The sequence below is a fragment of the Enoplosus armatus genome, chromosome 13 (assembly GCF_043641665.1).
Source record: "Enoplosus armatus isolate fEnoArm2 chromosome 13, fEnoArm2.hap1, whole genome shotgun sequence".
In the NCBI taxonomy this organism is placed as follows: Eukaryota; Metazoa; Chordata; class Actinopteri; order Centrarchiformes; family Enoplosidae; genus Enoplosus; species Enoplosus armatus.
In genome coordinates this window covers 12,823,586-12,849,669 of record NC_092192.1, presented here as the reverse complement: position 1 = coordinate 12,849,669, position 26,084 = coordinate 12,823,586, and the positions used below count along the sequence as shown (strand labels likewise).

Here is a 26,084-nt window from a genome sequence, read left to right as displayed (position 1 = left end):
ACCTGATAGAAAATGGCTGACTGGGAGTGTTGGAATAATTTCCTTCGGCTCCAAGCACAGGTTTAAAGGTGTCCTACGTTTGAGCATGCACTGTTGTATTTAGCAGATCAACATAATGTTTAAAAAGGCGAAACGAGCAAACTTTCGACGGAGGAATGAATCCGACGAGGATGAACAGGAAGAGAGTCGGCAGCCATCGCTCGCGCCGACATCGCTCGGGCCTGTAGTGGAGGAAATCCCGTTCATGGAGACTTCCAATAACAGCGTTACCGGAGCACCTAGCAGCACGGATAACTATCATAGCAACGGCTTTCAGGCTAACGTCAACATTATACGAGCTGTCAAGAAAGAAAAGAAAGTCAAAGATATAGTTAGTGTTACGGTGCCTGGGCCCACGAAAGCCAGTTTGCTGAGTTTCGACGATGAAGAAGGTAACGTTAATTTGATAACCGCTAAATGCTAAGCTAGCTAGCTGGTTAATGTTAGCTGAAGAAAACGTGTTGTCGTGACAGGTTTAAGTATAAATATTACCCAATTTGTTTCTGCGTAGGATACGGAAATCGTATTTATAATTGCGTAAACCATTATAGATAACTGTTTTCGTTGACCGGTAATCATTTCTATGACCACCAACTTATCCTGGATGATGTGCATGGTGAACTTGACTCACCACTCACTTTCTCGCATGACCTGTTTGTAAACAGAAGGATCCGAGGTGTTCAGAGTGAAGAAATCCAATCACAGCAAGAAGATTGTTAAACAGCTGAAGAAAGAATACAAGGAGGATTTGGAGAAGACTGGATGTGTCAAACATGAAACCAAATCAGGTGGGATAGCACACATTCTATGCGATACATTATCTGTCACCTCTGCTGTCACATTAGAAATTTAAGAGTCCCTTAACCTACCTAGCCTACCTAACTTTGCAGCCACATCGTTTGTCACCAAATATGATATAGCATTTAGCTGAATTGGGGCATTTCATTATAGTTTTGGTAACATGCACTTAAACTGTGACAATAGACCTTATCTTAGAAGTAAAAAAAAATGTTTAGAAGGGTAAAATATGTAGTTGTACCACAAGATGGGGGTGGATCTCTGAGGAAAGGGGATCGTTGTTATACGTTAATGCCACTTTTTAAATGTAATTTCTAATATTTATTTTCTGAAGACGTATAAGTATATTATATGCAGATATAACAAGGTGTGTGCATGGTATCAGCACATGCCATGCTTAATACAAGATGCCCCTTGATCATTAATTGAATGAAGGAACAGGCAGAAACCAGATGTCAGCCAAAGGCTTTACTACAAACTTTTTTTCTGAATCCCGTTTTCCTAGATTCACCTCCTCAGCCTGTGGTTGCCATCAAAGAGGAAATTACTAGCAGAGCTGGTAGTGAACAGGGGGAGGAAGAAATGGAGGTGGACAGTGCTGATGAGCAGGATGAAGAGGCGAGGAGTCAAGGTGGCCAGACACATACTCAAGTCTCCAGGAGCAACAACACTGGAGCGACGTTCAACACGCTTTCCTCCCTCGGCAGCCTGCGACCAGGTATTATATGGTATATTATATGTTTTGACTGTCATCACTGGCACAACCTGTCCAACTCTCATGTGAGCACTTTTATAAAGAATGGGCCAACTCCTGGTCTTGTTTATAGATCTGTACTTTTCTGTTATGTAACATGAAAAACCAGTGAGTTTGGTTTTCATATCACATCTACCAATATTGTATTGATATTATTATTACTATTATTATTATTATTATTATTGGTCCTCCAGTCTATTATTAATACCCCCTTAGAAGTTCTTTCATCTCATTGCATACAGCATTTTGCCTCCAAACTTGAAAGACGTTTTGGTATTTGTACACACAATTACACAAGTATAGAGATCAATACCTGTCTCTCCCTTCCTCCAGGTGAGATCCCCGATGCAGCATTCATCCATGCTGCCAGAAAACGTCGGCAACTGGCTAGAGAACTGGGGGGTGATGCCCCTCTGGTTGAGACAGATGCTCCCAAGAAACGTCAAGTAGGAGAAGACCATGATGCCAGTGACGACGAAGACGAGGAAGAGAAGAGGATCCGCTTCAGCGGAGTCAAGAACAAAAGCCAGAGACAAAAGATAGCTGAGGAGATAGGTACCGTAAGAAAATGGTGCACCAACAAGTTCATTGATTACATACTGGTGTTTTCAATCAGTTCTCTCTAAGACATGAACATCCCCTTCACATGTGCAGGTATTGAGGGAAGTGATGATGAGGCTCTGGATACTGGTCAGGATGAGGAGGTGAGCCGTTGGGAGCAGGAGCAGATTAGGAAAGGAATCAGCATACCCCAGGTAAGCTGTACTCAATCTCTCAACAATGCTGCAAAATATTTTGCCTTCCCTTATGACTCCTGACAGTGAATGATATATGTTTTTCTTCAGTTGTCTTATTTCATCCTGTTGTGGATGAGATTTATTATTTCTAAAAAATTTGGATTTAATTTAAGTGCAGCAAATTATCATTATCGTATTATGAGTGGTAGTTCTAAAACAATTCGTTGATTGACAACAATTTTGATTAGATAGCAATTTGAGGATGTAATTTTCAGCTCTGAAAAGTTGTGACGGGCATTTTTCCCAATTTCCTGGCTTTTTATAGACTAAACGTTTAATCAAAAAAAATTATCGATACATTGATAATGCAGTTAACCATTAGTTGCAGCCCTAATGAAGTGGTAGTAGACAGCAGCAGTGCTATTAGTCATAGTAGTAAAATCACTATGTGTTTTCCTTGTTTCTAATGACTAGGTCCAAAGCAGCCAGCCAGAGGACAACACAGTCTACTACCAGAACAGCTACGAGAGCCAGCCCTATGGCTCTTCCTACAGCATGCCGTTCACCTACAGCACTGTGGCCCCACAGCCTGTCAAACCAAGTGGCCGAGCAGACAATGGCTCTATTCACTACGGGGCTCCTATTAGTGATCTAACTCCAGTATCCATTGATCTGGTAAAGAAACGGCTGCAGGATAGGTAAGTTCAGTGGAAGTCAGCTGCTGCCATTTCTGTGTGCTGTGGTCCTGAATACCCAGCAAAGCTACCCACAGATATGGGGGGGGTTACCACTTCTCTTTAACCTGGAGTGCATTATTTTAGCTTGTTGTCTCCTGTCAATCAATTTTCATGATGTCTCTGTGTTTACGCTAAAGCAATTTTCTGCTCAGTGTATGTCAGTAATTAAGATTAGACTGGTTTTGTTCATCCTCTGCACTATCGATGTCATTTTCACTGTCTTTCCCTGTATGTCGTGTCTGTAGGCTCAGCCAAATGTGTGCAGGCCACAACGCAAACGCCAAGCGCTACAAACAGATCGAAGAAGACCTTGCTGCCTCTGAGAGCACCATACAGCAGCTGGAGGGCTCATCCAATGACAATGCAGATCAATATAAATTCTTGCAAGAGATGCGAGGGTATGTTGGAGACTTGCTTGAGTGTTTCAGTGAAAAGGTAAGGGAGAATTTATCTGCTGTCTGATTAGCTGTTTTGTGTGTGTGATCTCTGACCACTTAATGTGGATTTTAATGGGATAGAATCTAATAAAAAAAATCCTTATTGTGAAACATTAATTGAGTCATAACAGCCTATTACTATTGTTTTGATTTAGTAGTTAACTTTTTAGATACTATTGATAATGCTAGTTAACAGTGCTGACAAGCCAGTGTGACTGCAAATTAGTCACTTGGAGCACACTCCATCTATTTCCCAGTTGCTTCACAACAGCTCTCATTTTATAGAGAAATATGACTTTGATCTATTATCTCAGTGACATACCTTTGCAAATGGCTTTTGTATGGAAAGAAAATGCTCTTACTTCATAATGAATCAGTTTGTGACTACTTAAACAAAATTAATGTGTACTACTCATTACTCATACTACAAGTAAACAAAGTTATTGTAAGATGAGTTGGAGGACAAACAAAGAGGATTGAGTCCAATTTGGTAAAACATAATGAAATTATGTCCCTGGCACAAGCTATATTTTTGTACACCTATAGCTACTTACTAAACGCATGTCTAAACAGAATAATTCAGTCTTGATCCTGCAGCAGCCAAGCATCAACTACATGGAGCAAAGAGAACTGGCCTGTCAGCTGCCAACATGTGTTTCCTCATCCACACTAATGTCTGTTTTGACCCTGTTAGGTGACAGAACGTTGGAAACGGGACTCTTACCAACGATTATCAGTATGACTTAGTATGGAGTCCTTTAGTACAGCATAAACATCAAGACTGGAACTGTATATTGTCAATGTTGGGTAAAAACCTTTAACTCCAATTTTGGTATTTTCAATGCATTAACTTCACAAGACATTTAACTATGCCTTTAACTTGGTTTGCCAATATTTTCAGCTTAAACCATTGGCTGAACATAAGTCCATAGTGTTTCCTACATGGAAATTAGAATTTTAGAGATACCAAGTTTTCACCCGACACTATTGATATTCTGGTTCCAGTATTGTCTATCATGCTCCTCTTGTTCCTCCAGCAAGACGTCCCTGTGACTCGGAGCCCCGCTTTTGTTTGTGTCAGAGGTCACAGAAGGCATCATATCTTTCAGGTGCCTGCTGTCCTGGAGCTGGAGGCTGCCATGCACCAGTTACTAAGGCAACGGGCCTCACGACTTGTCCAGAGAAGACAGGATGATATTAAAGATGAATCGTCGGAGTTTGCAAGCCTTTCAAGTCAGTCCATCTTGAAGGTTTTTATGATTTATTTGAACGGCCTCGTTAGTTCTCTGAATGTGAATGTGAGTGTGGGTGTGTGTGTGCTGTTCACATTCTTGTTTCCCACTACCCCTGTTATGTTTCCCTCATGAGTGTGATTAGGGTTAAGTGAGGCGTGATGTTGAGTGAGTGAGCATGTATGTACATGGGAAATGTTTTATTGGAGGAGCTGTTTCGGCTACTCTTTAATGGCCGAGTCTCACAGTCAGCTGGGTGGTTGTAACTCAGCTCAAGCAATGAGTCACTACGTAAAGATAAAAACGTATCTATTAGTGACTTGTCATCTGTCACTTTCACTGTAACATGTAGGAAGTAGCAGCCAGGTAAGTGACTAGAAAATGAATGATAACATAATTATTTGTAACAAATATGATGTGTTATTGCTGGTGGTACGTTTTATAGATTAGGAGGTTTAGAACAATCATCATGCCTATCATTTTCCTATATCATCTAATTTATTGTTAAGCATTTTGGATTAGTTTAAATTTGAGTGCTCTTTATGTTGAGTGCCCAGAATAAGAATGAGGTTATGGGATGTCTCAGCTTTTCATTTCACGGCCCTAACATGGCTCCTGTCTCTTGCAGATAAAGCTGTCATGGCTCCAAATCTAGACTCATTTGGTCGAGACCGCACAGCTTACCAAGAGCACGGCCGTCAGAGGAGGATAGCAGAAAGAGAAGCACGACGGTATGTAAAGCATAGGTTCTGACTTTGAGGGTGTCATTATAGTGCCAAGCTAGTTGCAGTTCAGTGTTTCCCACATTCTTTTTAGGCGTCACAAATTACACAAATGTCAGTAATGCTCCATCCAAGACTCTGACCTGTTGATAATTCCTGATTAACTGCAGCTTGTGTTGGTTTATACAGGGCAGGCGCAACCAACGAAAGGCACATTGTAGCAGGGCTCACCCACTTTGACCATATGCTTAGATTATGTATTCTTTGTGTGTGGTCGCGTATGTGCAACGATAAACACTCCTGTAGCATTAGTTGTTACTTTTGCATGGTCCAAGTCTGCAGTGAGAGGCTGCCTGTCACTCGCCTTCCAGTCTGGTTATGTCTTGTTCCGCTGATTGACACCTTCAGGTGATTCCGTCGTCTGAAGTGTTTCCACAGACATACCCGACTTCAGCTGAACAATGTCGGCACACAGTTTGACAGTAATCGTTGTCCGTTATAGCTGAAACTAACTGGGAAACCTTAATGCTCCCATACAGTGGATCTAAATGTCTAAGCTGACTTGCATGCTATAGTTGATAGACAACAACTGGTGCGCTGCCAAAACGTTCTGAGTAAAACTCACTCTCTGGAATTTCTGTTCTGCTCGTGGGAGTTGTCGAGATGAGTAAACTATTTTGACAGAAGTTCTGCTGGGTGCATTATGAAATGACAATTATGCATCTTTATTTATTTACCTGAGCGGGTCTTAATCTACCTGGGCGGGCCGCCCAAGTACAGCCTGTGTATGGGGAGACACTGCAGTTCATCACAAATTCCCTCCTTGGTTTTAATTGTGTGCTTTTGTGCTTGTGGGTGGGTGCAGAACTCGGCGTCGACAAGCTAGAGAGCAAAATGGAAAGAGGGCTGAGCACAAAGAAGGCTTATCATCTGACGATGAGGAAACCTCTACTGACATCACCAGCTTCAACATGGAGAGAGGTACATCATTAAATTGCTGCAAAAAATACTGTATCGGCCATAATGAGGAGAATTGGCATATGTATTGATTAAATGTGATTTAACGCAGACATAACAGACGTTCTGTAGCTCATGTTTAACTAAAGCCTTTCGTCTCACCCAGATCGTATCATCAGGGAATGTAAGAAAGTATTTGAGGATGCAGTGGAGGACTTTCATTCTCTTGACTGCATCAAATCGCATTTTGAAGTGTGGAGGAGAGACTATGCCGACTGCTACAGAGATGCTTACATAGGCCTCTGTCTGCCTAAACTCTTTAACCCTTTAGTCCGTCTGCAGCTGATTACATGGAACCCTCTCGAGGTAAGGCATGCATGTGTGGTTTTAGTGTAACAGCTTCCTTTTTTGAAATGGGAGGGGTACATTTTGAAAATAATTTGTCTTTTTTCCCTGTCCAGGCGCAGTGTGCAAATTTCGAGTACATGCTCTGGTTTGAGTCGCTGTTGTTTTACGGCTTTGAGGAGAACAGCACTTTGCAGACAGGAGATGGGGATATCAGCTTGCTGCCTGCTATTGTGGAGAAGGTTATCCTCTCCAAACTGACAGGTAGAGAAACCCACACAGCTGCACCTAGCATCCTAAGATTTTCTTGGCATAACAATGCAGGCCAGTACAAAATCTGTCATGTGTATTTATGTGTTGGTTTGTTGGTGTGTGTCAGTGTTGGCAGAGCAAGTGTGGGACCCGCTGTCAAGCAGCCAGACAGCCAGTCTGGTGGGCTTCATTCACAGACTAATGAAAGGTTATCCCACTGTGCTGCATGGGGACAACCAATACACACAGGTACTGTTTACTCTCTGACTACCTGCATTAACAACATGTACTTTGGCTCTTGTGGTAGAATTGTAATTGTAATTTTAATTTCCTTTTTTCCTCTATCAGGAGCTTTTGAAAACTATTGTCTTAAGGACCAGGCGGACTCTGGATGAAGATGTCTTCCTTCCACTCTACCCCAAAAAGTATGTTACACAAATGTTAACATTAGTCGTAGTTAAGTTTGTATTTATTCGATCTGTGTGATGAATCTTGATAACTAAATGTGTTTTTGCTTTTGTGCAGTGTGTTGGAGAACAAGAATAGTGGCCCCTACTTATTCTACCAGAGGCAGTTCTGGTCCTGTGTAAAGGTATGTGCAACGTGGAGTAAAGACAACGTTTTTAGATTAATTAGTCCATTCAGACACAGGTTACACTGACGGTTGTCTTCAAATGAAGGTCCTGAATGATTGTTGTAGGTCACACAACATATAGAAAGGAGGTGATTTGTAGGATTTGAAAGGCTTATACTTGACAAGTTGCACAATAGTAAAAAATAGAGGAGACCAAGAAAACTGATGGGGTGCATTTACTTTGCCCGCATGAGGCTTTCATGTTTTCTACAATACTGCTGAGCTGTGCCAGATCCTTAGCATCTGTGACTGTGTGTGTGTGCGTGTGTGTGTTTGTGTCCTTGATATAGTTTGTAAACTAACCACTGGTGGTAACATTTACTTCTCTTTCCTCTATGCGTAGCTGCTGGGCAACATCCTGCAGTGGGAAGGTATCTTATCCAGTTCCTGTCTGAAGGATCTGGCTTTGGACAGCACTCTGAATAGATACATCCTCTCTGCACTGCAGACCACAGATACTGAGGAGGACAATGCTCAGAAGTGCCAGAAGGTAGGAAACACACACACCAATCGATTTGTACTTTCATGCTTTATGAATAGACACAGCAGAGCTCATATAGTCAGAATGCTTGTTCAGATTAACTTACTTGTTGTGAAATTAGTTGATTTAATAAGTTTGTGTGTCAACAGATAATAACTTTTTATTTTTAACAAATCAATTGTGTTAGTCAATACAAAACTCATGATTAGCTGGCTTTCTTCTTTCTTTCTTTTTTTTTAAAACAACTTCACTTTGCCAGAGTAGATCATGTATATTTATGTCAAAGACCGTTGTCTGTTTTATTGTTGCCTGTTTCCACACACTTTGGAACAGAGTCAATACACCTAAGTGTCCATATATTTAATAATACCAGCTTCTCAGGCCAGGTCACTGACTGTCACAGTTGGTCAACTCAGGCCATTTGTGTTTCTCTAAACGGGATGAAATGGAGCTAATGTTAAACTCCTCATTGTCCTTTCTTGTACCCTTTTTTTCAGGTGGTGGAGTGTTTGCCTGTGCAGTGGTTCTCTGGGCTTAAGGGCCAGCAGACGTTGCCTCAGCTGGAGCCACTCTGTCGCTACCTCACCCACCTGGCCAGCTCATTGCACCGCAGCAGTTTGGGCGGGTCTGATGTGGAACGGCGCACTGCCAAGTAAGAGGCTCTGCATATACACCTGCACATACAGCTTTATTTGTCTTTATTGGGGAACTTGAATTCAGTTATAGCTCCATCTGCTGGAATATTATGGATGGTGGCTTAAGAAGTCAGGATTGTTTTGTCAAATTTCGTAATTAAAATGTACTAACTAGTGTTCTTAGATTAGATCCCTTGATTTTCAACTATGTTGTGATGCTGTGGGTTTTGTCCATACTTCCATACTGCTTCTAATATAACTCATATCTGCCAACAGAGACCAAATCAAAGAGGTTGTGAAGATGTTAGGCCACATGAATGCCCTGGACCACATCATCACTGTGGCAGCAGAACATGGCATTAAAGACATCAAGCCACTTTTGGAAGCCAAGTCGTAGAAGAGGACATGGCAACAGAAAACCTTTCATCCATCTTTTGTTGTGTTCAGCACATTTGAAGCCATTGGATCACTAAGTTGGATTCCTGGAAAAAGTGTGTGTACTTTAATGTTACCTTTTAATGAAGAGAGAAGGGGAAAAAAACCTTTGTGTAAATATTGTGAATAATGTATAGAAAGGTGTGCTCATACACATATCAACTCAAGACAGATGCTGAAACGAGGCCGTGTATTGTCAACTCAAAAAGACCACTCTGTTATACTACATGCGGGCAATATTTTAAATGTATAATTTATTAAGAGTAAACACTTGTTGACATGGATTACTGGCATCTGTTTGGACGTCTGATCTCTAAACTGACACTATATTTAATCTGGCTAACTGTAAAAACAACTTGACCACCTTAATTTCTCGCACGCTCTTCTTTTCCATATGTGCCAAAAGAACTTTCGAGTTGGCCTAAAATTAGAAATTGCACACTGGCAAAGACTGACTACCAACTTGTCTCCTAGGTCTTTGTGGGACTGTTGATATTCTTTGATCCCCTCTACATCCCACAGTACTCCTCTGTCACCTATGGACTGCCCTGATGTCCCTACCAGAGCTGAGAGCTTTGTATTCAGATTTGTAAGACTTTTTGGTTTAGTATTTTATTTGCCTGTGAATAAAACATTGATTTGAATGGGAGGTGTCTTGTTGCAATTAAGTGAAAACTGTGGCTCATGTGTTTTTACATTATCATATTCTGACCATAAAAGGGACAATCCCAAATCATTTCCAATAAGAATTCTTTTGAAGTGTGCAGTGACTCCTCTATGGAGAATCACCTCCCAGATGAAAACGTTTTTCTGGATGTTCAGTTTCTTTTTGACCAGAAAGTGATTTTCAGTGGAGCAGCTGTGTCTTTGCGTTCATTGATAAAGTTCTCCAGAGTTGCTGATTGCCTGTCTCATTATGTTGATATCAGCCAGTTGCCACTTGTGGCAGTTGGTCTCTAATGCAGTTTCAGGCTGCAGGCTGTTGCACAACTGTAATGGTAATGAGCGGGCGGGGCTGCTTGTCTGCCTCTGTATCCCCTCCTCCATCTGAACGTTAAACAGAGCGCCCCGAGACCTTAAATACCTCTTTACCACCTGTAAAGAGAGAATTATAACTTTGCCGACCTCCGTGTGTCGACGCAGTTTTGTTCTGTACGATTTTCAAAATTTTAGACCTCTCAAGGAAATTGCCTGCATTTTGGATCACTGCTTCATGCGCTCCTGCAGGGTACACAAGGTAAAGAACCACTCACACAACGTTGCATTATGCTACGTAGCCACATGCATGCAAATGATTATGCAATGTGTAATTGCTAACTTTCTAGCATCTGTACCCCAGGCTAGCTCACTTTCAGTACAGAGCGATGTCGAGAAACGCATTTCCGTGCGTAAAGTTGAGTGTGTGCGTGAATACATGTAAGTGAACGCACCCACGCTTGTAAACCACATGCTCGTTTCACTCAGACCCCATTTTAACCAAAGTGCCCCCGTTTCCTGCAGCGTGCCTGTGAATGCGGCTTCACAAGCCGAAGAAATATCAAGTGAATTGCATCATTTCCTTTCCAAGCAACTTGCACCTCTTTACTTAACAGTTAAGTTTAGGTGAGTCTTCATTTAGGCGCTACGTAAATCTTCTGTAACAATGATCGTGTAGGTGATTCCTGGAGACTGACTGTGTCAGGAGCTGCAGTGTAGACTGCCCAAAGACGGCTGTCGTCTGGTCTGGAGTGAAAGCAGCAAGTGGCCACACAGAGTAGACACAGACAAAAGTGATGGAAGAAGTACTCATTCACAGTAAAGTAATGGTAAGAGTACCATAATGGAAACAAATCCTGCAGAAAACCATTCATTTAAGCAAAAGTGTGAAGAACTCCCCTAAAATCATTGATGTACTGTCCAAACATAGAAAGTAAAATTGTTGTGTAGTTTAAAACCTAACAAATCAACATTTTAATAGCCAATGTTTTGCAGGTAAAACCATCATATAAAGTAGTAACTCCAGCAAGTGTTGTCAAAATGACCATTGTCCGTCTGAAATGTGTGCGAAATGAAATATATGTGCAAAAGTATGACAAGTAGACAGTGCAGTTTTCCTCCTGGTAGTGTTATAAAGCCAGAGATGGATAGTTTGATGTATGATGCAACCTGTCTCAGCCTGATGGATTCTCACCAGAGTCTGGCATTTGAGAAAGCAGCTGGAAGTACAGTATAAGTGACAGCCCATTAACATTGTTCTGTGAAAGCAGATTTTTTTTAAAGTGTGACAGAAAGAGATAAATTATTGCTAAATTGACAATATTCCAAATGTAACCATATTTTAAAAATGACTTAAGGTAACAAGAGGTGACCTTTTAGATCTTGATGGTTCAGACCAGTTCCAGTTAGTCTAACTTTAGCTTGTCTGAAAGTGGGTCAAGTTGCTGACTGCAGGACTGTATGTAGCCTATACAAACCCACTGAAGGGTGTGTGTGGAAGCTTTCCAGGTTCACTGAGATTCTGGAGATGGCTTCAGCATGCTAGGGCTTCATGTTTCCTCTCTGCTGCACCTCCAGGCTTAATGTTTGGTTGCCTGTATGCTTAGTAATACCAGCATAAACTTGTATTTTCTCTGAACAGCGTGTAGCTTTTGTTTGCACTCACAATTGAAGATGAAACAAGTTGCAGTTGCTGTTTTTTGACTTTGACTAGTCAAGGCAGTGTGCAAGATGTAAGCGCCTGTAGCTGCAGTAAATAGATTGCAGTGTGTACAAAACATGGATCAGGAGCTTATTACGATGTTTGGTAATAGCAGTAATACACACACAATGTGTATTCATGCTTATGGAAGTGATTAGCCCTTGGAATAGAAACAGATCGAGATTCTGAGAATTATATTTGTATTCAATGGGCAGCGATGCCCCGGACTAGCTTTTGAATTGTTAAATGTACAACTGACTTGCACTGTGTTCATATGAAGTATCGCAATAAAATACAACAAAACACAATATCAGAATATAAATGTACACAAATGTGGTCTATTGCAACAAAAATGTAAATGTTATCTCAGGTATGGAAGAAAAACTGTTAACATTTAAATATATGTTATTTGATATGATTTTTATAATATAATATGTGACTTTACTGAAGCAAGAGAAGATGAGAAAAGAGAGATTTTGCCTGTTCCTGACAGACACAACTGACAGACATTGTTGAAATCCCCACGCAAGTTCAAGGTGACCCAGTGGGGCGTGTCTAAAACTGCCACCGTCACGGTCGGTCAAATAGCTACACATCCCCACCTTGTTGACATGTGCAGACCAAAAGATACAGTCTGTCTAAATTATCTGGGTAGTTGAGACCACACCAGGACATTATTGAAAACATAACAAGTAATCAGATATCAGTAATATTGATTATTGGGGGAATCACTTTTCATGGTGATGTCTACCTAGCAGAGTTGGGTGGCATCATGTGTACAGAATGACGTACGGGATGGGGATAGATGGGGAACTGTCAACAAGCAGTCAGTCAACACTCCACTGTTGCATGCTGTTCTTTCTCCTCAGTGAACCCAAATCCATTCAGTTAGCTGGACACCCATAGTGAGTGTATGCATGTGTCAGAACTCCAAAACAGTAAAACCATCCACCAATACAGTGAACAAAACATACGTTATATTTTTTCAATTACAATTCAATGAGAGTGGCATTGGAACAGCCAAAGAGACTCTAATGTATGTATGTTTGCACCTGAAGATGAATAGGCCTACAGATTTTTTTCATTTTGATAATCTCACTGACTATCATCCCTAATACAGTACAAGGCAATGCTGTTATACCAGAAGTAAAAACCATTGTCTCACCCAACCATTGTCTAATATGGCTATCCATGACCTTTGCTGTCATGTATGTCAAGTAGAAATACTCAAGAGGAAGAATGGTCAGCAGTGTTAAGAATAATCTCACAGTGGCAACAAGAGTGGGTGTCAAGCCAAATCTCTGTTGACCCTGAAATGTATTCAATCTATTATTTATTCTGTTTTTTAGGTAATGTACTTCTTCAAGTTACTTCCATATGAATGCAGTTCTTTTGTAGTAATATTGAAAAGGACTCCTAGCTCCCTCCTAAATGTCAAGCTGTGTCACATTCATGATCTTCTTTCATTGGTTCTGAAGGATCACACCCCCCTTTCCTCTTCATCCACTCCCTCCAACTGATGGGCACTGCCTCCGCTTTCCTCACATCTCATGTGAGGAAAGCACTGTCTGCCAAATCAGTTTTCACTTGGCAGCGGCTCATGTATGTGTGTCTGTGTGTGTGTACACAAGATAAGAGGGGACCATGCTTTCTAAATCTTGAATTTTGCAAGGTTTTTGTAACTTTAATCGCACCACATTTGAACCTGTGGTATATATTCCTGTGGCATGACTGTGCAAATAATAAATAATTTCATTACAGTGAATTCAAACCAAGCATGCATGTACAAATGTATGTGGTTGCATGCATGAGTTACACCAATGCAACGGTTTGTCTGGATGCAGCCACCGCCTCTTGTTGGAGCCTGCTGAGGTACATTTCTGTTCCAAAAAGCTGCTGCTTTTGTAGATAAACTGGGTTAGTGTGACTGCATATATGCAACTGCAACAATGTGATTATATAAGACTTCATGGGCATCCAGTAACTGTAAAAAACATTTTGACCATGCTTGTGTGCGTGCGTGTGTTTGCTGCTTGGAATAGCCAGGCCATGTGATTCCTCCAGATTCTATTTCAGAACGGCTGCCATCAAACTCTCTGCACTCTTCACAGCAGCTTGAAGAATAGTGAACAAATACGTCTTTTAATCCTTCTTATCTGTCAAACTTTCCGCTCAGATCGACAGCTGAAGCGTGTCTGTAGGTGGTTTCAAGTAAGTGCTCCATGTATTTTCTTATTCTGCCATGTGGGCAACAGGTTATTGCCATTTTGACATTGATCTGCTGCATTGACATTGACAATAGCAATGTGTATTTCATCATTCGTCCTGTTTCAAACACAGGTTGTTTTGAATTGTCAGATGTCCTTTCATTTGGTGTGATGAATTGTATTTACAGAAGACGGTTTTGACTCAGCAGTTGCATAACTCACAGCCAGTGAGGGGTCATGTGGTTCATATAGGCTACTTTCTTCATGCGTTTGCTTGCATATGTGTGTGTGTGTGTTGAGTATTTTCACTCAAATTCTATAAATGAACTTCCAGGGTTTTACAGTAATGTGGGACACGAGCCGTTGTAAAATTCAGCTAATTATTAATCTGGGCTGAATAATAATATAATCATGGGCTTAGCCGTCTTACTGCTGCTGGTGTGCTCCAGTAATTTAAAGGATTATTTGTGTAACAGCTGTTTTCATTAGTTTTTTGTTGTTGTTGACAGATTAATGAAACAGATGTTTCTTTACATTTACTCTTATTTTGCTGTATGTTTGCGCTTCTTAAGCAAGCAATTACATTTGCTGAATATGTGAAATGTACTATTTATATTATAATGTGTAAATGCAATGCAAACATGATTATGGTCCCTTTCAGTTTTCATTTTCTTTGGGTACAGTAATCTCCAAGAGACACCCATACATCCATGAATTCATTGCAGGTGCTGGACAGTAATGTCTTCCAAGTCAGTACAATAAACCATGTACTGTATGGAACAAATTACAACAAACAAAACAGAATCAGAAATACTTTATTGATCCCCGGGGGGAAATTAGACCATTTACAATTAGACAAAACCCTGCACTTACAACTTTTAAGTATAATCTTGTATGAGATGTGTATTAAAAGTAGAGCTGCAACTAATGATTATCTTCGTATCAATTAGTATGTTGATTATTTCCTAGACTCATTTTTGGTCTGTACATTTCCCAAAAGCCCAAAGTGACATCTTTCACCCAACCAACAGTCCAAAACCCCAAAAGTTCCAAAGTTTCAGTTTCCAAAACAAGACCAGACAGCAGATTTTGCCATTTTTTCTTAAAAACAAAACCAATTAATCTGTTAGTGTTGCAGCTCCAATTAAAAGGTGCATTATTAGTAATGCAGTACCATGATCATATACAATAAGACAGCCTGCACGTGTAATTCTTCCCACATCATTTCCAATTATAGATAGACTAAAGAATAGCGACCTCTACAACACTAAATAGCAGCTGCAAGTGGGAGAGGCTGAGTTCAATGTCTTCTGACTTGTTTCATCTTGATTGTGGTGGGACAATCAAACAAACAATGACACAGTTGTTTCAGTTCAGCTCTGAGCTTCATAATATAGGAAAGTGTTTTTTTTATTTTTAAGGGAAATAAAAAATTTTGTAGCTTGTGTTTTTATATATATATTTACACTATATAATATATATATATATATATACACATTAGACTCAAGTTCAACTACATTATAGAATCTGTGGTTTTGTATTCAGCATTTCTTATTGTATGAGCTATGGAAAACAATAGTTCTGTAGGTGTATTTGTGCTTTAAATGTGTTTAACGACTTTCTAGGAAAACACAGGAAACTTCTCGAATGTAAGCTGTTTATATATCAGTATATTCATTGGACATTTTACAAAATATATTTCTCCAATATATTTGCTTTTATATGTGGTCAAATAGGCCAGGTTGAAAACTTGTATCTGAGCCTGAATGTTTTCTGGAAAGAAAAAAAAAAACAGGGCTACAAGGTCGTTACCTTAGCTTACCCTTATGTGGAAGTTTCCATGAGGTGTGACATGACTGTTGCACTGTCCACATGACCTTTCTGGGTTTATGTCCTCATGTCAGTGGGTCCTGGAGAGGTGCCATTACTGGAACTGGAAATGGATCACGATGTTGTGCTGCTGCATGTCACTCTCTCAGTTCCCACTCTCTCTTTTGTGGGACATACCACTGGACTTCTACCAGACCGGCACAACTTCACTTACATTGCTGCAGGACATTGTTTATACCCCCTCCCCTCTCTTTTTCCACCTTTCTATTCCATCCATCTGCCCTTCATATTTTTTCTAACTTCCAAATATCAAGTATTACCTCTCAGTATGTGAGCTCAGCGCTGGGGAATGTGCATGAGATGTTTGACAGACTCCTGACCCAGAGAATCTTCTCAGCAGCCACTTTAAGAAAGAAGTTTTACAGCTGTGTTTGGCCTCCAGAGGGTAGAGACAGTTTCGAACTGCATTGGCTGCTCCTTCCTTCCCATCTTTTTTAAAGTCTTTTTTTATGCGCACACACAATATGAGTGTATGTATGTGTGCGGTTAAGTCAGAAAGTAACATGCTACCAAAGATAGTCTTTTACACATGAAGTCCAGTTTACTCATCAAGAGGACTGCTGGGCTGCGTGTGAAAACAGATGTCTCCTGTGGCTCGAGAAGAGCTTTCTAAAGTTTGAGAAAATAACCCAGATGACATCATCTTGTGAGCCCCCCAACTGTATGGAAGTGCAATAGTACCCCTTTAATTTCAGCTTAACGTTTGTAAAGTCTGATTTTCTTTTTGCCTCTTTGGGCCATTAAGTATCTTATTCTCTCTCTATCAATTCTGTTTACTTCGAGCACAGAAAATAATGGTGAATTGTCCTTGTTTGTACTGTATGACCCTAAGCAGAGGCACTGTAAATAGTAAGGCTCTGTAGTTTTTGTTTCTTCTGCTATCTGTAGGAGTAACATAATGTGATGAGCCTCTGTTGCACGGCAGGTTTCAAGAAAGTGTTTCTGTGTCATGAGTTATGATTCTCTTTGTGTTGAACAGTCTGTTCAAGGGCTTTGCCTCCTCTCCTGTGAGTTATGTTGTATTATGTAACATGTGTCAGCAACGTATCCAGCAATAAGATGGATTATCCCTATAGGCCCCTGGTTTTTTGGCTAGCAGTCACACATTGTGGATTTGGGTTGCGTTATGTAACACCCCAGGAATCAGCGTTCTACTTAAAACAAGTTTGTCAAGCACAAGTGCACCCCCGTAACCCAATGTGTAACACATGTGCAACTTGTGTTTATTGATGGTCATTTCGAATGTGGCCTCTACATACTTTCACACAAACACGACCTGTACCAGAGGATCGAGCATCGTACTGGCTACTTTTGGTTTATATTTGGGTTCAAAATAATACCGAATCAGTTTGTACTCCTGTCGTGACTGGTTCATTTAAGATCCCTTGTTATGTTTTGTACAATTTTACAATTAATTTTTCACAAAAACATTGTAGTACACTCGACAGAGCTGGCTCGGCCCCATCTAATGCCAAGATTGAAAATAAAAAGTTTTGCACTGATTTTAAAGCACTCGAATCAATTATAAGTGTGAGGAACTTTAAATCACTGTCCCTCATCCTTTCTCTGTCCTTTGCCTCCTATCAGGGTGTGTGTGACCTCTCCCCTGTGACCTCTGAACCCCCGGTCGACCATCTCCCCTTCCCCTCCCCTCCCTGAGGCCAGACTGTGATCCATGGCGCTGGAGAAGCTTCTGGGTTTCGGAAAGCAGTTGCTGAGGGTGAAGGTGGTGAACTGTAACACAGAGGACTCCCGTCTGTCCCGATGCCTCAACACTTTTGACCTGGTGGCGCTGGGCGTTGGCAGCACGCTGGGCGCTGGTGTCTATGTGCTAGCCGGTGCAGTTGCACGCGAGAATTCAGGTAAGTTCACGTCACTGTAAATGATTAAAAGATGTGAGACAGATCTTAAAGCCTCTAATAATGATATCCATTGTCCCCCATAGGTCCTGCTATTGTGCTGTCTTTCCTGATAGCAGCCTTAGCCTCAGTGTTGGCTGGTCTGTGCTATGCTGAGTTCGGAGCTCGTGTTCCCAAGACAGGCTCAGCTTACCTTTACTCCTATGTGACTGTAGGGGAACTCTGGGCCTTCATCACTGGATGGAACCTCATCCTCTCCTATGTCATTGGTAAACACACTGCTGCTTGAAAGTAAACAGCATTTACTACTATGTTGTTGTGCAGAAACGGAATGAGAGGATACAACAACAGAACCAAAAGCTTGGTGACAAAACTGGAAAAAGATCCCATGAAATCTTTCTCCATCTCAGGTACCTCCAGTGTCGCCCGTGCATGGAGCGCTACCTTCGACGAGTTGGTAGGGAAGCGCATAGAGCAGTTCTGCAGAGAGTACATGGCCATGAATGCACCAGGTATATTGGCAGAGTACCCTGACATGTTTGCCGTTGTCATCATAATCACCCTTACAGGTAGGAAAACCTCTTCCTTTCTTTCTGTCTCCCTCTCTCTCGCCTCTTGCTGCAAACAGGTTTTCATGTCCTTTTTCCTGCCTGTTTCCTCTCCATTTCTAAGGTCTGCTGGCATTTGGGGTCAAAGAGTCAGCCATGGTGAACAAGGTTTTTACGTGCATCAACATCCTGGTCTTGTTGTTCATGGTGGTTTCTGGCCTGGTCAAAGGTACCTTGAAGAACTGGCAGTTAGACCCTGAAGAGATCCTACATGCCAATTATACCAGTAACTCCAGCCTCAAGTGAGAACGTGGACATACACCCTCACTTATTACACACAAGGAAGATGTGATGTGAAACATCCTGTTATATTTGGCACTACATTTTTCAGCTGATGAATTTCAGCTTGTCTCATCTACTGTAGTTAATCCACAGACCTCACAAACTGTTGGAACTACCTTGTTTTTCTTTATTTATTTGGATGAACTGGCCATTTAAAACAACAAATTCATCCACTACAGGTTATTTTCTGTTGATTTTAATGTTTCTTTTCTCCCCTGTCCAGTCTGACAGACATCTTGCCCACCAAAGAGATGTTAGGAGTAGGCGGCTTTATGCCGTTTGGTTTCACAGGCGTCCTGTCGGGAGCTGCTACCTGCTTCTACGCCTTTGTCGGATTTGACTGCATCGCCACCACAGGTCAGTGCTGGATGAAACCAGAAAACACTCTGTTGGCCATGTTCCCCTCTTGTTCCACTTCTCGTATCCCTTCTACTGCTTCATGGGTATGTTTCAGTTTTGGGGCGGGGGAAGGTAACCGACTCTGGAGTTGGGACCATTTCAATCCTAAGCTTGTTTAAACATCCAGGAGTGTTACATAAGAGGGGCAGTGCAGAGAGAAAAGATGCAGTTTAGTGCGTTTGACCCAGTTTTGCTCCTGGCGAAATGCCAAGCACTGCGACGCAGGTTAGGGGCGTAAATCATGATATGAGATTTGGGGAGAAGATGTTCCCCATGTTTTTCTGCACTATGGGTGTGTGTCTTCATGCATGTTTAATCAGTTCAAGGCCTCTGGGTTGTAATAAAGCGAGAGTTTCGTCCAACTTGCCTGCTCTCTGGCCCCCCGGGTTTTCCCACCCCTCTTTTTCCTGAATTCTAATTGGCTAGTGCAAAGTTAACCCTGAATGATTGCTTGAGTTTGGCTTGTAGGGGCATGTCTGTCTCACACACTCTCAGGCAGCCCAAAGCCCATGATATCTTCTGTGTGTATGTGTGTGTATTCTGGCTACATAGAGTTAAGTTGGCATGAAGCCATTATCCCTTCCCCCTCCACACACACACACACACACACACACACACACACACACACACACACGCAGACATCCACACTACTGTTACCACTGCTATGCTTATGACCCCCGACTTAACAATAATCTTGGCCAATCAGTAGCTGTCACCTGTCATGAATAGCAGTGTAGGAGAGGATCCAGACAGTGTTATACGCACTCCATCATCGCAATGTGATTTCACAGCAGAACAAGACGTGAGTGTTCGTCTGAGGAGCTCTGTTGCGTAATCACCTGCAGCTGAATAGGTGGGTGTTTCAGTCTTGTGGGTGCACAGGGAAAATAAGCTCCTTGTTCAATTTGTTGCAAAATACCAAGCAAAATGTTTCTTAAATACATCTGCTCGCCCACTTTTCCACATTTACTGGAATTCTGCCATGAAATACAACCATGAAAGAGTGAATGGTGTATACAATTCCGAATCTGCTCAAAGCTTTCATTAAAATGTGAATAGTTAGTGACCAACAAACAGTGCTATAGCAGCTAATGGGTTCATGTTAGTGCAACTGTTATTACATAAGCCTAACGACTTATTTAATAAAGTAAAAGTAGGTGCATCATTAAGGCTGAGTCCTTACCGCAGCAGCCAGGATTTGATTCCAGCCCAGGCCCTTTGCTGCGTGTTATCACTTCTCTCTCTCTCTTCCACCTTTCCTGTGTCTCTCTGCAGCTGTCACTATCCAATAAAGGCAAAAATGCCTGAAAAGATCATTTTAAAAGAAAAAAAGGAAATAAAAGTGAAAGTCTCCAAAATGAAATGAGCCATTCCAAGTTCCTCTTAATGCAAACAAAACAGTTCTTCTGATCTGTGACACTGGAGAAAATGTATAACAGTGACTCAGCTCATCATGACAACAAATGCATGTCATTATACATACATTTGATAGGGAGATTGAACTTCTAAATTATATTGCAGTTACCTGCCTTAACACAGTATCAGCATGTCTCAGTCAAAAGTGGTAAATTCTTCTGAAATCTAAATAGATTTTTTTACTTTTCTTGATAAGATGGTTTATTGCAGTAAATATTCCTGTGTCCTTTGTGTCTGACAGAAATAAAATGTGCTTTGTCACCTGGGGAAGTAATAAATAATTCAACCTGTACATTTTGCCGCTTTAACCTTGTCTTTTCACCATCTTCGCCCTAGGTGAAGAAGTGAAGAACCCCCAGAGAGCCATTCCTATCGGCATCGTATCCTCGCTGCTCATCTGCTTTGTAGCGTACTTTGGTGTTTCTGCTGCCCTCACCCTCATGATGCCATACTACCTGCTGGACAGCAAGAGCCCTCTGCCTGTAGCTTTTAAATATGTTGGCTGGGGAGGAGCCAAATATGCTGTAGCTGTAGGCTCCCTTTGTGCTCTGTCTACTAGGTAAGCAGTTACACACACCTGCATTGGTCTGCCATTAGTTTTAAATGCATGCTCATGTCCTGTAGTTCTCTCGCTCAGATAAACATGCACACACATATAGACACTTGTGTGTGTGTGTGTGTGTGTGTGTGTGCGTGTGTGTGTGCGTGTGTGTGTGTGTGAGAGAGAGTGTATATTTAACTTCAGAAGGCATTTGATCCCTTAGCTAAAAATAACAGCAGTGCTACTACCATCAGTATATGTACAGTATGTGATTATGTAATTTTAACTCATGTCACCAAAGGACACCACACACTGTATTTTTATTAATAATTAATCGGTTTTATAATGCTAGTATTATTATACATATATACTTTATTTTGCACATACTTTTAATGGCTATTTCTTTGATAGATAATTATAATAGGTGATTATGAATTATATGCTTTCTTAATTCAAGAAATTGTGCCTAGTATGGGTGTTGATGGGCGTGAACATATATGTATGCTTTGATATTACACATGTTCCTGCATGTCAGTATTATTCTTATAGTATATGCAATGCTCGATATATAGTATATTATGTGTGTAAATGTACTGTATGTATATGTATGTTTCTTGTATATGTGAGCTGGTGTCTCTGTTCATGAATGTTTCACGGCATTTTCGTGGGTGTAAGTGTGGATACTATATATCCTGGTCTTCCCCCCCTGGTAGCCTGCTGGGTGCTATGTTCCCTATGCCCCGTGTGATCTGGGCTATGGCTGACGATGGGCTGCTTTTCAAGTTCATGGCTGAGATCAGCGCCCGCACCAAAACCCCGCTAACTGCAACCCTCACCTCTGGCATAGGGGCAGGTGAGACACTAACACGCATGCTTCAAAACAGCATCCATGTTCACTGAGGCTTTTTTTCATGCTGCTGGGCTGAACTGCGCCAGGTTGCTCTGGCCTGCCAATTGCAAAATCATTTTAACTGTGTTTTGAGGAAACCTGCCGGAAATCAGCGCTCCAGCATGAAAAGGGCACCACTAACTGTCTCTAATCCTGTTTTACATGGCCAGGTCTCTTTGTTGTTGGTTTAGGCAGCCCAGGTTATACTTTGTCATTATTCTAACATGGGTCAGTGGCTCAACTTTTTGTTCTGTTTTTTAATGATCTTAAGGAGAACAGTTCTACCGGCAAAAAGGAAAATAAACACCAAACTAAACTGCACGCTGAAGTAACCAAAGATTTTTACATTATAATGGAAAGTAACAGCATGTGGAGCACCATTTGTTATCTAAGGGGGAGAAAGGTTGCATGCTGGCATCAGAATATCCTTGGTCCAACATCATGCCCCTGCTGCTCTATCTACAACTCCTATCTTGCCAACCATATTCCTTTCGCTAATTCTTCCCCTTTCTCCCCTACTGACCTTTTTCAATTCTTCCTTTCCCTTTTGTTCCTCTACCCTACACCTACAACTGTCATCCCAATCTGATGTTTTTCTTCCCACACAACCCCAGTCTGTTGGGTTCCATGTTCCCCCTACCCCGTATCATCTTTGCCATGGCTCGGGATGGCCTGCTCTTCTCCTTCCTAGCCCGCGTCAGCGAGAGGAAATCCCCCATAACGTCCACTATGATCGCCGGGGTTATGTCTGGTAAGATGGATAGGGAATGTAAACTAAGGAGGGATAAGGAAAATAGAGGCCTGTATTTGAGGAGAGAGTGGGAGAGAGGGGGATTAAGAAGGCCGGGGCATAGAGTGAGGAGGAAGAAGGCATGAGATGATAAAAGTTGAATTAAAGAAAATCAAGAGCAAGAAAAAAAGGAGTACGTCCTGCATGATCAGTTTTGACCTCTCTCAGCAGTCATTATTGGATGCTAATTAGGGACACAAATAGTAACACAGAAAGAGTGGCTTAACCATTACTTGTGGGCATTTAAACATGAGTTTTTCAAAATCCTTTGTAACTGTAATTGCTGCTATAAAAGGGCTGTGTTGTAGCAGAGGTAGTTACCAATCTTTTACCTATGTGCTTAGCTGTGAGCTGCGCCACTAAATCAACATGTTTGTGACCTTAACGCTGCACACCAAGTCTACAGCCATGCTAGCAGCTCTGTGAGGATGTACTACACAGCAGGGCTCTGAGCGAAATTATAACGTCGGCATGCTAACATGCTGATGTTAAGCAGATGTAATTTACCATGTCACCCATCTTAGTTTAGCCCGTTAGCTAGCGTAGCTAGAAAAATCTGTAATTACCACACAAGACCTAGACATTGAAACCTCAGACATGTTTATGGAAAATCAGAGGACCAGCTTGAAAACAAATTATGGTCCTCTAACTATGTTTTACGGTAACAAATGTACAAAGGTAATCTCATTTTTCCAACTCTCTCTTTCCTCTTTCTTGGTCTTTAAAGCTATCATGGCATTTCTGTTTGACCTGAAGGACCTGGTGGACCTGATGTCAATAGGGACGCTGCTGGCCTACACATTAGTTGCTGCCTGTGTCCTGGTGCTCAGGTCAGTGGGGGTACTTAAGTATGCAGAGTTTAACTAAGGACACTGGGTTTGCACCTGTCCATACTTTTTCATGAGTTGTCAAAGGTTCATGCGTGAATGCGAGGTGGAAATTACACTTGCAAGTAGTCGGAGAAGCACAGTGATTTTCATGTTGAAGTTGAAGTCAAGGTCCAGCTTGAGGTGGAAACTCTTCGTTGCAGTTCGTTGAAAGCAGTTTCATACTCCGTTAATTTTATATTACCTGACATAATTATGACTGAGTTACACTGCTGTTGCTAAAAATGTGACACCACCTGGTTGCCATTACTCATAAGCAGGTTCATTGTTCACTAGTAATGCGCACTGGTGAAACAGCTTAGTGTGTGTGTTTGATTGTGTCAGGTACCAACCCGAGCAGCCCAGTCTGGTGTATCAGATGGCCAATACTCAGGAGGAGGCGGAGCTGAGCGACGGCATCAGTGTCCCCAGTATAGGCATCCTGCCCGGTATGGAGGAGAGGTTCAGCTTCAAGACCCTCCTGTTCCCAGACAACCCTGAGCCATCCACAGTGTCAGGCTTTGCCGTCAACATCTGTGCTTCTGTCATGGGTAAGCCTACTTTTAATTAATTAAGTGAATGTGTTAGTACTTTAGTAAAGAAGCTGACAAGAGGCTTCATTTGCCTTGAATCCAGATGAAGATTCAGTGGATTCATTTAAAATATCCTTACAGAGTCCTGAGTGTTGAATTACATGGCACTTCTGCAGAGTTACACATGAAATAATATAAAAACGTATGTACTTCAGGAACGTTGATCCTGGTGTTCAGTATACTGGCAGTGCAGGGAGGCGTTGCTGTGTGGAACATCATTGCCCTCAGTGTCATCTTCATGGTGTGTCTCCTCCTCACCTTTATCATCTGGAGACAGCCTGAGAGCAAGACAAAACTTTCCTTCAAGGTTTGATTCCAGAAATTCAATCTGTGTGGGATAGTATGGATTAAAATCAGTAGTTTTTGCATCTTTTTCAACACTCTGGCCCTTACACTGAAAGTTTGCTATGTCTTAACACAAGCCACCATGTTTCCTCTCTATGATATTTGACTCTTTAGGTTCCACTGCTACCCTTCATTCCAGTGATCAGCATGTTTGTCAATGTTTACCTGATGATGCAGCTGGACAGAGGCACCTGGATACGATTTTCTATCTGGATGGCCATAGGTAGATAGTCTCCATTTCTATCACCATACTTGTCTTTCCAGGGTCTTGACACCTTTCACTTGAGTGTCTCTGTTTACAGGATGGTTGTTTTACTCTTCACTGCTGATGCTCTCAGACTAATTACACACAACTGGCACTTTTCTTGCTTTAGTAGCTTGAAATAGGCAATCCACGAAAGTGACCGTTCAGTCCGCCTTATTATGTCATCATTTTGTGGTAACACAGTTGCAAGCAGGAACTGTTTTGAAACATATGCATCCAGCAAATAATCTGACATCTAGTTTTGAGTGTTGACTGACAAAATGAAACATGGATGTTGTTAAAAAAAAAAGAATTATGATTATCTATAATTTTGACAGTTGCAATTTAATGCTGATTCTCAAATATCAGAGGGCAAACTTCCTTAGAATGCATAACCAAGACAGCTTTCAAAATGTTTTTTTTTTAAAAAGTTTATTTTCAGTCTGCTGGCATGAGCTGACACTGCAACTGGAGGTTTCAAAAACAACCTAAAAAATGTAGTTTGAGTGACTATATTACACAAACAATGACACTATGTCTTGCTCTTTTTTTCAGGTTTAGTGATCTATTTCGGCTATGGCATTCATCACAGCGCTGAGGCCGCATTGGCCCGCTCGTCTCCAGACACGGAGATGAATGGCTTCAAGCGCGATTCAGAGGCCATGTCACCAGAAAAGGAGGCCTTCCTGCACTATGGCAGAGAAGAGGACGATGGAGATTTGTAGGAAGCATTAGAACATGCTGCGTACATCTCAACTTGCCCTGACGCCAGTCTGTCTGTTTAAGAGTATTTTTGACCGGACAACTCCCAGCCCCTTACTGGCAGTACTCCCTTTTGGGGAAACTAATGATTAATAACTTTGACCTCAAATTCACAAATCTGTGACTTTCCCTCTTGACTGCTGGGTAGAACAACAGGATTTTTGAAGCCGTAATTGACATGTTTTATTATTTCAGTATTTTGTACCCTTTAGCTTGGCCTTGAGCTTCAACTGCTCGTTATCGCTTGGCTGTCTGAGGGGGGAGGACTCATGTTGGAGACACAAAATATGTCAGTGTTTCGGGGAGGTTCAGAGATAGTGGGAGGCCGTCATATTTTTTTCTCTTCATGATGGGTCGTAGTTACTTCTTTGAAGAGTGTCTGGGTTACGTTGCTGGCAGTAGGACTATGTGCACATGTGGTAACAGCTTTTGTCTGGGTGCCAGAAAGTTCAACAGTAATACATTTTTTTGTCTTTCCTTCTGTTGAAACATAATAACTACTGTATATATCTACATCATTT

The 26,084-nt window shown here is 41.5% G+C and overlaps 2 protein-coding genes across 2 annotated transcripts; both read left to right on the top strand.

Annotated features, from left to right (window-relative positions):
- The first annotated feature begins 57 nt into the window (after positions 1 to 57).
- On the top strand, positions 58 to 9,839 carry paxbp1 (PAX3 and PAX7 binding protein 1). Its single transcript, XM_070917183.1, has 18 exons — positions 58 to 431; positions 705 to 827; positions 1,343 to 1,555; positions 1,925 to 2,146; positions 2,246 to 2,346; positions 2,803 to 3,026; positions 3,311 to 3,500; positions 4,612 to 4,735; positions 5,363 to 5,465; positions 6,322 to 6,437; positions 6,580 to 6,779; positions 6,875 to 7,022; positions 7,138 to 7,259; positions 7,359 to 7,435; positions 7,536 to 7,602; positions 7,988 to 8,134; positions 8,623 to 8,777; positions 9,037 to 9,839. The coding sequence occupies exons 1-18, from the start codon at positions 116 to 118 to the stop codon at positions 9,155 to 9,157; spliced, it is 2,769 nt and encodes a 922-aa protein (XP_070773284.1). The 5' UTR covers positions 58 to 115; the 3' UTR covers positions 9,158 to 9,839.
- A 7,805-nt stretch (positions 9,840 to 17,644) lies between these two features.
- slc7a1a (solute carrier family 7 member 1a) lies at positions 17,645 to 25,526 on the top strand. Its single transcript, XM_070916919.1, has 12 exons — positions 17,645 to 17,831; positions 17,915 to 18,097; positions 18,239 to 18,397; positions 18,501 to 18,678; positions 18,942 to 19,075; positions 20,870 to 21,092; positions 21,788 to 21,927; positions 23,481 to 23,583; positions 23,965 to 24,170; positions 24,368 to 24,519; positions 24,672 to 24,780; positions 25,357 to 25,526. Exons 1-12 carry the CDS (start codon positions 17,645 to 17,647, stop codon positions 25,524 to 25,526), a joined length of 1,944 nt encoding a protein of 647 aa, XP_070773020.1.
- Positions 25,527 to 26,084: the final 558 nt, after the last annotated feature.